Source organism: Canis lupus, chromosome 5 (assembly GCF_011100685.1).
Source record: "Canis lupus familiaris isolate Mischka breed German Shepherd chromosome 5, alternate assembly UU_Cfam_GSD_1.0, whole genome shotgun sequence".
NCBI lineage: Eukaryota > Metazoa > Chordata > Mammalia > Carnivora > Canidae > Canis > Canis lupus.
Window position 1 is genome coordinate 76,343,910 of NC_049226.1, and position 12,636 is coordinate 76,356,545.

The window sequence follows — 12,636 nt, forward strand, 5'->3', positions numbered from 1 at the left end:
ATTTTTAAATTTCAGAACCAAGAAGACAGCACTTCCAGCAATCCCTTTGCACTCTCAAACTCCGTCACTCCGTTTGCCCGGGTGACCACTGCCTATGGGTCATACCAGGATGCCAATATTCCCTTCCCTAGGACCTCGGGGGCCAGGTTCTGCGGGGCAGGTTGGTCTCTCTTTTGGGTTCTCTGATTCTAGATTTTTGAGAGTGAGCAGCTCAGTATGTCCTATAGTCTCTAAAGAAATTTCAGAAAAATCAGGAAATTTTGTTTGTTTCCTGGAAACTTCTAAAGACTGCTGTAGCATTAAATGGTCTGCTGCTGAATTGGCTTCTATGGCCATAACCTAAGAATGTTCACCATAATTACAGTCTTACTTTTTTTTCATTCTGATGATTATGAGTGTGAACCTTATCCAGATCCCTGGTTCTCAGCACAGGACGGGTCCCCTAACAAAGAAATATAAAGTACCCAAGAAGATTTTTTTTCCACACCACACACAGCCCTCCTGGATCCTAGAGATTCTGACCTTGTTACATGTGGCTACAGATAGGACTGACCAGGGCTGCCTTACTTAGGATTTCCCACCTGCAGCTCATTGACCTTGATGTGCACCTGTGGCGTCTCCTTTGGCAGGGTATCTGGTGTATTTCACAAGACCTATGACGATGCATCGAGCAGTGTCTCCGACAGAACCCACACCAAGGTGAGCCTGGGAGATGCAGTTATCAGCTGCGTTCGTGGGGCCATAAGTGGGCAGACATCTGAGAATGAGCACTGAGTTTTTCTTTGGACAAGTGGTGTTAGTTCTTCAGTAAATACCCACTATAGGATTTATTCATGAAAGATCAGGTTCATTAAATTGCCACTAAGCTGAGATTTGGGAGGTCAGGTTACTACCAAGCCACCAGAAGTAGTAGTTTGGTAAAAGCTGTTGTCAAAACAAGGCAAATTCTTTTTTAGTGTGCTTTCCCCCTATTGCCAAAGTATTATCTGAACATTAAATAAAAAAAGAAAAATAAAAAAGATCAGCTGCAGTTCCATAACGCTAATATGCCACTTCTCACATTACCAAAACATGTTAAATTTTTTAAACTACATTAAGTGGTTAGAAAAACTCACAATATGGAAGTTTTCAATTAAAATTTGAAAACTCTCCTTTTCCTTGGTGAGTCACTCTTAGCAATTTAACATGCTTTCTGTCTGGTCTCCGTTATTTATTTGTGTGTGTGGGGAGGTTTGTTTGTTTTATTCTGTTTTTAAGAGGCAATCTAAAGTAGCAAATGGGAATGTGGACTTGGGAGCCGAGCCGCTATGTCCACATCTTGGCCCTGCTGTTCCGTGACCTTTGGCAAATTGTCTAAACTGGACTTGAGTTTCCTCAACAATAATTTGGGGATGATAGTGGCACCCACCTCCTTCAGTTGCTGAGAAGATTAAATCTGTAATCCCTGAGAAGCATTTAGAACACTGCCTGGCACATTGCTCTGTGTTTCCTATTATTACTACTGGCTGTTTTTTCTTTTTTAAATGTTTTTACTGTTTTATCAAGATATAAATCCTATAGTATATAGTTGACCCGTATAAAATAATTCAGTGGCTTATTGTATATTCACAGATATAGACAGAAAGTAGATTAGTGCTGGCCCAGCCCTGGAGGAATGGGGGACTTGGAACTGGAAGTGTTGACAGCTGGGAGATGCTGTTTCTTTTGGGGGTAATTAAAAATGTTCTGTAATTGACTATAATGATGGCTGCACATAAATTCTCCTATTCTGGTCATTCTATATAAATAGAATCATATAGTTATGTGGCCCTTTGTGACTGCCTTCTTTCACTTATTATAATGTTTTCAGGGCTCATACATGTTGTAGCATGTGTCAGTACTTTTTATTGCCAGATAAAATGTATATGCCACATTTTCTTTATTAACTCATCAGTTGATAGACATTTGGGTTATTTCCACTTTTTGGCTGTTATGATAGACTTCTGGTTCTGTAATGGGGCAACCAGGATAATATGGAAGCCCTCTACTGCAAACACTGGATGTGTTGGATGTAATATAATTAGCATACTTACAGGAGAGAAGGGAGATTGAACTGCTGTCCTGAGAATCTGCCCATCTCTGCTGTAACCCAGGCAGATGAGACCTTGGCTGACAGGACTGGGGAGTTAAGTGTTAGAGATCCCGTACGGGATCCCTGGGTGGCGCAGCGGTTTGGCGCCTGCCTTTGGCCCAAGGCGCGATCCCGGAGACCCGGGATCGAATCCCACATCGGGTTCCCGGTGCATGGAGCCTGCTTCTCCCTCTGCCTGTGTCTCTGCCTCTCTCTCTCTCTCTGTGTGTGACTATCATAAATAAATAAAAATTAAGAAAAAAATTAAATAAAAAAAAAAGAGATCCCGTACGTTATTCCAGGTTCCTTATTAGAAATATTGTACTAAAAAACAATCACCTATTCTTTTTTTTAAAGATTTATTTATTTATTTATGATAGACACAGAGAGAGAGAGAGAGAGAGAGAGAGGCAGAGACACAGGCAGAGGGAGAAGCAGGCTCCATATAGGGAGCCCGACGGGGAACTCGATCCTGGGTCTCCTGGATCATGCCATGGGCTGAAGGCGGTGCTAAACTGCTGAGCCACCCGGGCTGCCCCAACCTAATTTTTTAAAATAATTTTTTAAAAGACTATTTATTTGAGAGAGAGAGCATTAGTGTAGGGGGGTGGGGCAGAGGGGAGGTAGAGGCAGGCTCCCCGCTGAGCAGGAAGCCCGATGTGGGGCTTGATCCCAGGACCCTGAGATCATGACCTGGACTGAAGGTAGATGCTTAACGGACTGAGCCACCCAGGCGCCCCCAACTTAATGTTTCTGAAATTCATCCATGTAGCTGTATTTATCAATGGTTCCATTGTATGAAATAATACAATTTGTTTGTCATTCTCCTCTTGAGGGATATTTGGATTTTTTCCGGTTTGGGGCTATTACAAGTAGACCTACACTTTCAGGTCTTTTTATGGACATGTATATTAATTTCTCTACTCAAGGAGTAGAATACCTGGGTCCTAGGATAGGTGTATATATGATTTTTGTTTTAGTGTCGCCACAATGTCTATCCCAGTGGTTGTGCCATTTTACACTCTTACCAGCAATGTTTCAGAGTTCTGGTTGCTCTACATTCTCTTCAAAATTTGGTGTTTTCAACCTTTTCAACTTTAGCCATTGTGGTGGGTGTGTGATATCTCATTGTGGTGGTGACTAGTGGTGTTAGGCAGCTTTTGTGTGCTCATTGACCATTTGGATATCTTCTTTTTTGATGTGCCTGTTCAAGTATTTTGCCCATTTCTTTAGGTCTTTCTTTCTTCCTTTCCTTTCCTTTCCTTTCCTTTCCTTTCCTTTCCTTTCCTTTCCTTTCCTTTCCTTTCCTTTCCTTTCCTTTCCTTTCTTTTCTTCTTTCTTTCCTTTTCCTTCTCCTTCTCCTTCTTCTCCTTCTCCTTCTCCTTCTTCTTTCTTTCTTTCTTTCTTTCTTTCTTTCTTTCTTTCTTTCTTTCTTTCTTTCTTTCTTTCTTTCTTTCTTTCTTTCTTTTTCATGAGAGATACAGAGAGAGAGAGGCAGAGATATAGGCAGAGTAAGCAGGCTCCTCGAGGAGAACCTGATGTAGAACTCAATCCTGGTACTCTGGGATCATGCTCTGAGCTGAAGGCAGACACTCAACCACTGAGCCATCCAGGCGTCCCAGGACTGTGTTTCTTATTATTTATTTGTGGTAGTTTTTATTCTGGTTGTAAATCTTTTAATAGAAGTATGTATTGATTTTCTCTTCATCTGTGACTTGTCTTTCTCCTTCCCTAATGAGTTTTAATAAACAGAAGTTTTTAATTTGGATGAAGTCCAATCTATCATGTTAAAAATTCTATAGTTAGTGCTTTTGTATTCTAGGAAAAAAATCTTTGCCTACTCAAGGTCACAAAAATATCCTTCCATTTTCTTTTAAAAATTTATAGGTTTAGATTCCTTATTTAAGGTCTATAGTCAATCTCAAATTGATTTTTGTGTATGATATAAGATAGGGGCCAGAGTTCACTTTTTTCAGTAGAGATGCAGAATTGTTCCAGCACCATTTATGGAAAAAATTTGACTTTGCTCATTGAATTTGCATTGATTTAAAAAAAAAATTGCATTGAGGAGTACCTGCCTTCAGCTCAGGTCATGATTCTGGGGTCCTGAGATCAAGCCCTGCATTGGGCTCCCTGCTGAGCAGGGAGTTTGCCTCTCCCTCTCCTTTTGCCCCTCTCCCCCTGCTCATGTGAACATGCTCTCTCTCTTTCAAATAAATCGATAAAATCTTTTAAAAAACTGCATTGATACAATTGTTAAAAATCATTTGACCCTGTGTTTGTGGGTCTGTTTCTACAATCTTTTTTTCCCTTTGATCTATTGATTTCTCTTTATGCCAGCATTATACTTTTTTTTTTTTAACATTATACTTTTTTAAAGATTGTATTTATTTATTTGAGAGATAGAGAACATGCATGGAGAGTAGGGGCAGAGGCAGAAGCAGACTCCCCACTGAGCAGGGAGCCCGATGTGGGGCTCAATCCTAGGACCCTGGGATCATGATGTGAGCTGAGAGCAGATGCTTAACCGACTGAGCCACTCAGGTGCCCCTAACACTATACTCTTAATGTAGCTTTTATATAGTAAGTTTTCAAATCTGCTAGGATGTGTCCTCCAACTTCATTATTCTTCAGAATTATGTTGGCTACTTTAGGTCTTTCGCATTTCTATAAAAATATGAAATGGCTTATTGGTTTATAAAAGAAAAAAAAAGCCAATTCATATTTTGATTGGAAATGTGTTGACTCTATAGATCAATTTGGGGAAAATGGACACCTTGAAAATAATATGGAATCTTCTAATCCACTAACATCATATATGTCTCTTTTGTTTTGGGTCTTTAATTTCTCAGCAATATTTTGTATTTTCAATGCACACTTTAAAATTCAATTTGTTTGGATGCCTGGGTGGCTCAGTGGTTGAGTGTCTGCCTTTGGCTCAGGGCATGATCCCGGGGTCCAAGATTGCGCCCTGCATTGGGCTCTTTGCAAGGAGACTGCTTCTCCCTCTGCCTGTGTCTCTGCCCCCTTCTCTGTCTCTCATGAATGAATAAATAAAATCTTTAAGAAATAAATACAAAATAAAATAAAAATAAAATTCAATATGTTGCTAGGTATTTAATGCTTTTGTAAATGAAATTTCTTAAATGTTTATTTCTAAGTGTTTCTAATATATAGAAATTGTTAAATTTTTATAGATTGGCCTTGTATTTAAATTCAGTTATTAGGTCTACAAGTTTATAGATTCCTTTGAATTTTCTGTATATACAGTCACAGAAGTAGTCTCTACTTTTGCAAAGTGTTTTTCAGTTATGTACATTCTACTTTGTTCTTTTTATGAGTTTTTTCCCCCCATTTTCCCTGTATTTTCTCTTGGTTCATCACATGTTTAAGAGCATCACTACTTGGAAATATGGAAAGACTATCACCAGTATGGATAATTCTGTGTTTTCAACCATAGGTCTCTGTCAGCCTTGTCTGCTTATCATACTGGCTTGATTGCACCAATGAAGATCCGCACAGAGGCCCCTGGGAACCTTCGTTTATACAGTGGGAGCCCCACTCGCAGTGAGAAAGAGCAGGTGTCCATCAGCTCCTTCTACTACAAGGAGCGGGTAAGCAGCAGAGCCATGGCCTTCGATTCTTATTCCCTCTTTATTCTTGTTCTTTATCTCCCTGCCTGCTCTGCACAGCTAAGTTAATAATACCCCTAGAATCTTTAACTTTCAGAATTAGTTTGTTTAAGAAGGACTTTTGCTTTGTTCCTTCTGGTTGGTTTTAACTACTATGAATGGTGTGTGTGTGGAGGGGTGGGTTGGTTCTTATAATCTGTATTCTCCACTCCCCATTTAACCCTATCCTTGTTATCCCCATTTATTAAGGGGATTCCCACTCTCAGGTAGAATGGTTTAGCTGAAGATCTTCCTTGGTATTCTGATGGCTTGTCAACAAATTAAGGGATGCTTCTGAAGGCTTGAGATCTCAGTATATTTAGAACATCATAGTGGTGAGAAGTTTTTGAGTTCATCTCTAAGGGATCTTGTGCTTTAAGTCTATACAGAAGTGCCCATCTGGATGGACAAGCTTATACAAAAATCACCTGAGCCTGTCCTTGTGTTCCTGGGTTCTTCAGGAACTCATCGTCCCTAATGTAGCTATTAAGTTGTCAGAAGCTGTTGGTGACGACAATGTAGAGAACATTGGCAGAGCGTAGGAATGCCTCTAAGAACTCTTTCTGTGTTGTCAGATTGAGAAGCTGGTTTAAACTGGCTTTTAACTGACATGTTTTAAACAGAGCTACCACCCAGCTATTAACCAGCTCAGTCCTTAGGCATTCTTTGTTACTGTCCCTAACTAATTGAGGAAGGATGGATTGACTATAATTGAAATGTGCTTTTTAAAAAAATGGAATTATTTTAAGTAAAAACCCAATTTCCAGCAAGTGTTAGAGGTGTCTTTATTCCCGTTGCACTGTAGTGTCTAGCCTTGGTTCACACTGATAGTTGGCCACCTCTGACTTTGTCTTGGTCTTAGAGTTTGCATGTGACTGAAATGAACAACAGGAGCCGATGCTTGAGACAAGACCGTCCTTGGTCACTGACCGATCACTCAGTTGAAAAGGGATGATGATTCTTTTTGTTGCCTTTCTGTAGTCCCATTCTTCATATCTCTGATGGAATTGTGCCCCTCTGGCTGTCACTGACTTTTTTGGAATACCTATATCTTCCCAGGTCTTTGACATTCAAAACGTTCAGGTTTTCTTCCCCCTAAGCAAGCTAATTGGCATTTTATTGATATAATAGCCAAACAGATTCATGGTTGGGTAAACAGGAGAATTTTCTTTAGCATTAGGGCCAGGTTGAGGAGATCTTTTAGTCAAAGAGACAGTTCTGAATCCTCCTCTGAATCATGTCATACTTGGATTTGGATTGGGAAAATTAGTGGACTAGCACTTTTGACTGGTAGCGCAGAAGACCATGCTGAGTCAAAATAACTCCACTTCCACAATGTGACCTCTCCTAATGCAAAAGCATTTGTAAAGCCTTACGGTCGTGTTTTCCGCAATCTGGCCTCTTTTACTATAAACACCATAATCATAAAGAAGGACCAGAGGCACATAGATAATTACCTTTTATCAGAGAGGATCTGCTGGGGAGGAGGGGAAGGATTGTGGTACTTCACTTTGAATGTGAGCCCCACGATCAGCTTCTCCACAGAAAACAGGCTGTTATGGTCCCTTAGGAGGATCTAGCATAGTAAATGATCTTCAAGTTTTATTTCAGCTAGTGACCACATAAAATGGGGGCAGACACTTATAATTTTGTGTGAAACTTTTGTATTTCTTTGTAATATACATACAGAAAACTTCACAGATCATAAGCATATCATTCAGTGAATTAACAGTCACACAGACTAAGCAATAGAACATTATAAGAACCCTAGAAGTTCTGGGGGATGGAGGCACATCTTATTGGGTGACATATAGTAGTTATTAGGTGAAATTCTATGAAATTACTGATACTTGACCATTTTTAACCTCAAAAAAGTTTCATTTGGTTCACCTTCATAAGAAGTTAAACAAGTGAGTCATTTTGTGATGAACCTGAAACCTTGTTCATGTCCATCCCACTTACATGGGGCAAAGGGCGGGGGGTGGGGGAGTCAGTGAAGTGAAATGAGCCATGATATCTTATAGAGGCCATCTTCCTTCCTCTTAGAGGTATATACAGTTTTATCCCTCAGGGAGTTTTTTTCTTGCTCTTAGGTATCTAGTTGGAGATGTCAAATAACACCATTTTTATTACTTTTGTACTTGAAATGATTCTAGATCACTAAATTTCTCTGTGCTTAAGTCTTTATTTTCAGCCCCAATTTTTCTCCTACGTATTTTTATTCTCTTTTAGATCTCTACCCTTGAGATCTTTAAATGAGTAAGAGTAAAGGGAAAGAATAACTGCATTAAAATAGAGCAGTGAAAGAATTACAGAGCATTTGGGAGATTATAAGAATCTTTATGGAACCATTGGGGATTATACTGTTTGTTTCTCTTGTTTTTGTGTGTTTTTAACCTGACCTGCTTAGGTCATAGTATAATCACCCAGATGTTCTCCAGATGGAATTCCAAGGTTCATTACTAAATATTTAAAAATGTGAGAGACCTGAAAAAACAACAAGAAACAACTATCAAATTTCATAGGAGGTTAGAAAGTGCAGAGAGATGCTAACATTCATTTGGGAACTGGACTAACTATTAATAGTTGATGAAATATTGTTTATTCTTAGGGCAAATCAGAAGATCCAGAACTTGTGATAAACATTAGGCATTGACCTATAAATATTTTTAGAATTTTGCAGCCTCCACCCATGCATCAGTTTATGTCACTAAAATAGCTCTAATGTAAATAACTGAGGAGGTCTTGAAGTTAATAGAATAATTTCTGATTTCCATAAACAGTGCTTTTCGGCCCCAGTTTCATATTGATACTCATGTTGTTAGCAAGTGCTCTGGAGAGGGCAGCTCCTCAGGATTGCTCCCTCTTTCCCTCCATTTCTCATGTGCTCTTGCTTACCCACGAGCATCACTCTGAAAATAATCCTGCAGCTCTAACGTCAAAGCTTCCAATTTCCTCAGTGCCCCCCAGACCACATACCAAAAGCAGTCTGATGTCGAGTCTAATCAAAGAACTTCTTCCTTCTTAGGAATGAGAAGCTTCTCGCATTTACATGTGCTCTTGATAGAGAGGGTAGACCTTCCACCCATTTCTCTGCTTGCACTGTAATTCTCCCTAGAGTACCCCAGCCTTGACCCCAGGTCCCTTGTCTGAGCTGTGTTGACGCCAGCCTCCTTATATCTTGATATGTGTTTTAAACTGAAGAACGATGACACTGAAGTGGGGTTCTGAGTGTGATGGGTTGGGAGGGAGGTGAGGGAATCCAAATATTGCTGTGCCATGTTCAGAATTTTAGTCATTCAAACCCAATTTTGCAGTATATTGTCCATCAGATGTGTGGGAAGCTTTCATTTTATTCTATATTTTTCCCTTTTAATTTTCTTGGTGTTTTTCTTCCCTCCTCCTGGGTGTAACGTTTTCACGCACAGATGTCTCCTCGCTCTGCCCGGCGACGTTGGTCCATACAAGCAATTAACGACTTCCCGGTACTGTGCGCTGTGCAAATGCTCTCCTTGACTAATCCTGTCTGCCCAAAGGCCCAAGAATAAAATGCCACCTGCCTGGCTTTGAGGAACCTGAGTGACAGGCTGGCTGGTTTTCAGGACCAGCACAATAAATTTTTTACTCTTGGGAGTCCAGCACCAAGGACTTCCTCCTTATTTCATCCAGTTTCAAATGGGTGAATACTGATACCATTAAGGATTTTGAACAGCTTCTTTGAAAATGAAGCCTGATGCTGTGTTTCTTGGAAAGGACCCCAACTGTAAGCCTTTAGCTCACCTGATTTCATTTGGAGTATTTGTATAATTTCCTGGAGCTTCAAAAGCCTACCTTTGGCATGGGGTGAAGCAGAGGAAGATATAAGAGGCTTCTACCATCTTGTCTCTGTTTTTATCGTCTTGGTCCAGTTCAAAGAGGGAAGTGCTCACCTGCTTAATTGGCATGATGCATAAGCTAGTTTTTAATCCTTCGGGAACTTTCTGGAACAATTTTTTTCCTTACCATCAGTATTTGGCATTGCAGCAAAACCTCTGCTGTGGACATCCTCTCTTCCGTTTCTTTCTCTCTGACTCATTTCTCTTGGCCATCCCCCCTCTTCTGTCTTCCTCTCCCACCCCCTTCATGTTCCGGTAGTGCCAAGGTGGCCTCAGGCTGTGCAAGGCAGCCTTGCAGCTTTTGTGTAAATTTCATTTGGTGTAAAAAATACTTCGGGGAAGGGTCCTGTAGCCTTTTCATACCGAAACCAGTTGAAATCAGGAGCCCTGATTAGCAAGTACCACTACTGCTGACAACTTGCAGGTGGAGCTGCCAACATGGCCACCTTTCCTCAAAAAGCCTGTCCCAGCCAACCCGACTGCTGGATTGCCACAGATTTCCAGGAGTCTCTGCTCCTGCCGCTATTTAAATAGGAACTCATTTTGACTCACTGCCCACTCTGCTGATTATGCATTGTTGGTGGGGTTGCTGCGAAGCAGTTGGTGGCTTATTCTTGGGCTGTTTTTACATTTAACCCATTTACTGGCATTGATGTTGCCTCCGATTGTAGCAGTAACACTGGTGGTACAGTCGCAAGCTGGCTATATTGGTTGTCATTCAGTGCTATTCGCACCAATGCCTCTCCCCTACCCTTGGTCCTCTCCTCCCTGTCCTCTTTCCTATAATTCCATGAACGCCTTCTTGGTATGTTCAGAGGAGCATCCTGGTGCTCATCATGTGGTAATTGTCTGTCTCGTTTTGTCTCTCTTCCCTCAGTCCCTGCTTATGAAATCTGTGGGGAAGGGGCATTTTCTATGATGGGGCATTGAGAAGATCTAAGGGAAAATCAGGGCCCTTTGCCTCCCAGAGGTACCAATCCTCTGCACAGAAAAGTAGTGATATTGAAACCTGTCAGAGTGGGACTGGAGCAGTGTGGAAGGTTTAGGAGGTTTTAGGCCAAGTGCCCTCCCTCACCTGGAAAGTTCAGCCACACCTCCAGCCTGGTGTGTCACTGTTTGCTGCGTGTGGTCACCTGACAATTGCACAGATGAGAGATTCCTAAAATCACCAGCAATATATGAGGGAAGAAGTCTCGGGGAGGTGTGGATGGAATGTGAACCCTTTTTTGCTACAAAAATGTTATCCATGTTCATTCGGGAGCAGCGAGGATTAGAGATTGAGCAGGTCTTTATTTAGGCAGCCTTATTCTAGTTGCATCCCCAGAATAACTGGTCACTAGATGGGAATACTGAGTGACCCCTCCAGCCTGAAGAAGAGATACTTCGTATTTAAAAACCACCAACCAATAAGTAGAAAAAAAAAACTATTTTATGACCCCTTAGGGATTTTTGATAATGTTTTGCAGTTATTCTTCGCTGGATTAAATAAACATACAATGCTATCCCATATCTGCTTTTTTTTTTTTTTTTTAAGATTGTATTCATTTGAGAGAGAGAGAGAGAGAGAGCACAGAGGGAGAGGGAGAAGCAGACTCCCCGCTGAGCCAGGAGCCTGACTCAGGGCTCAATCTTAGGACCTAGAGATCATGACCAGAGCCGAAGGCAGACGTTCAACCATCTGAGTCATCCAGGTGCCCCCATAATTGCTTTTATAGTTTGAGGCTTGGTGGCAGCTATGGTTAGGGTGATCCATTGTGGCAAACCTCCTTCTGTTACAGGCTCAAAGGCAGCTTAGTGAGTTTCCACCAGACATTGTCTATACATCAGTACAAATCAGAGAAGCCACCTAGAAGCCTGGTGTCTCAAGAAGTTGACAAGGAAGTCCCAAGAAATCCAGACTGTGATTTCCATAATTCAGTGAAAGATGATTGTAGAAAGTTGGCCAAGATCACTGTCTTACATTTTCATCAAGTACCTATTGATGACTTACCATGTGGGTTTGTTTCTCCCAGTCTCTGTAACCAAGGATTGCAGATGGGGAGAGGGAAGAGTCCTAAGGTGTCTCTTTCGACTCCATTCTTCCCTGTGAATGTGCCTACCCCTAATGCACCCAGAAGGGAGATAAAACAGAGTGAGGCTCAGGCTCTTGAGCCTGGCCTGAAATACAGCCTCTGGGTCTGAGCCCAGTGAGCTGCCCCCCCTCCTTCCCCCGTGAAGCCTGTAGCCACCGCTGCCTCTTGCCTCTGTAGTGTTCAGCTGCTGCTCTGGCTCAGCGGAATGGGCTCTGGATACTGGGCAGAGAAGTGAAATGAGAAGGAATTGTAGAGGCTAGGGTGTCAAACCGGCTTCACTATGATCAGATTTTGATCTTACATGCAGAAATGGATCCATTCAAAAATGGGCCAGTTTACATATCAACAGGTAGCTTAGTCTGAGGGCTTCTTTTTTTTTTTTTTCTCTTCTTAATCCACAATCATGCACTCAAAAGCAGGTTAATAAGTAGGGGCTTAGTAGCCTTGCCAGTCTCTATGTTTGAATCTCTGCTTGGGAGTGTGGCTCAAGTAAGACTTATATCCTCATTTGTGACATGGAAGCAGCAGCCCCCCTTTCAGAGAGCTGTGGTGACACCCACGCTCGCAGCAGAAGAACAGCCTAGAGTAGAAGCTAATGTTGCTTGTAATGACAGACAAATATGGAAATCCTGAGTCAAGCATTTATACACTTCGCCTTGTGTCCAGGACATCTCTCATTTCCCGCATGAAGGCCTTCTGTGGTCATTTGAAGGTGAAGCTGTGGGGAAATTGGAGTTACTCATGATCTTCCATGTCCATTACCCAGGTCCCTCTGCTCAAGTATTTTTGACATTCTAAAGTGATCACTTTCAGAAATAATTCACATCTGCTAGGACAGACATTTTTAAACAAGCTAGTCTGTATGCAAAAGAACCGCTTTGGGCACATAGGCCTTAATATTTTTTCCT

General features: G+C 41.4%; 1 protein-coding gene across 3 annotated transcripts in view; it reads left to right on the plus strand.

Annotated features, from left to right (window-relative positions):
• Positions 1–12,636, plus strand: part of WDR59 (WD repeat domain 59) — a 103,790-nt gene that overhangs the window by 61,903 nt on the left and 29,251 nt on the right. For 2 of the 3 annotated variants that reach the window (XM_038538327.1, XM_038538329.1), the window contains exons 16-19: positions 16–160; positions 630–699; positions 5,571–5,724; positions 9,210–9,266. In XM_038538327.1, coding sequence (XP_038394255.1) covers positions 16–160; positions 630–699; positions 5,571–5,724; positions 9,210–9,266 — 426 coding nt within the window. The remainder of the gene's footprint in view (positions 1–15; positions 161–629; positions 700–5,570; positions 5,725–9,209; positions 9,267–12,636) is intronic. The other variant, XM_038538328.1, reaches the window with a different exon arrangement.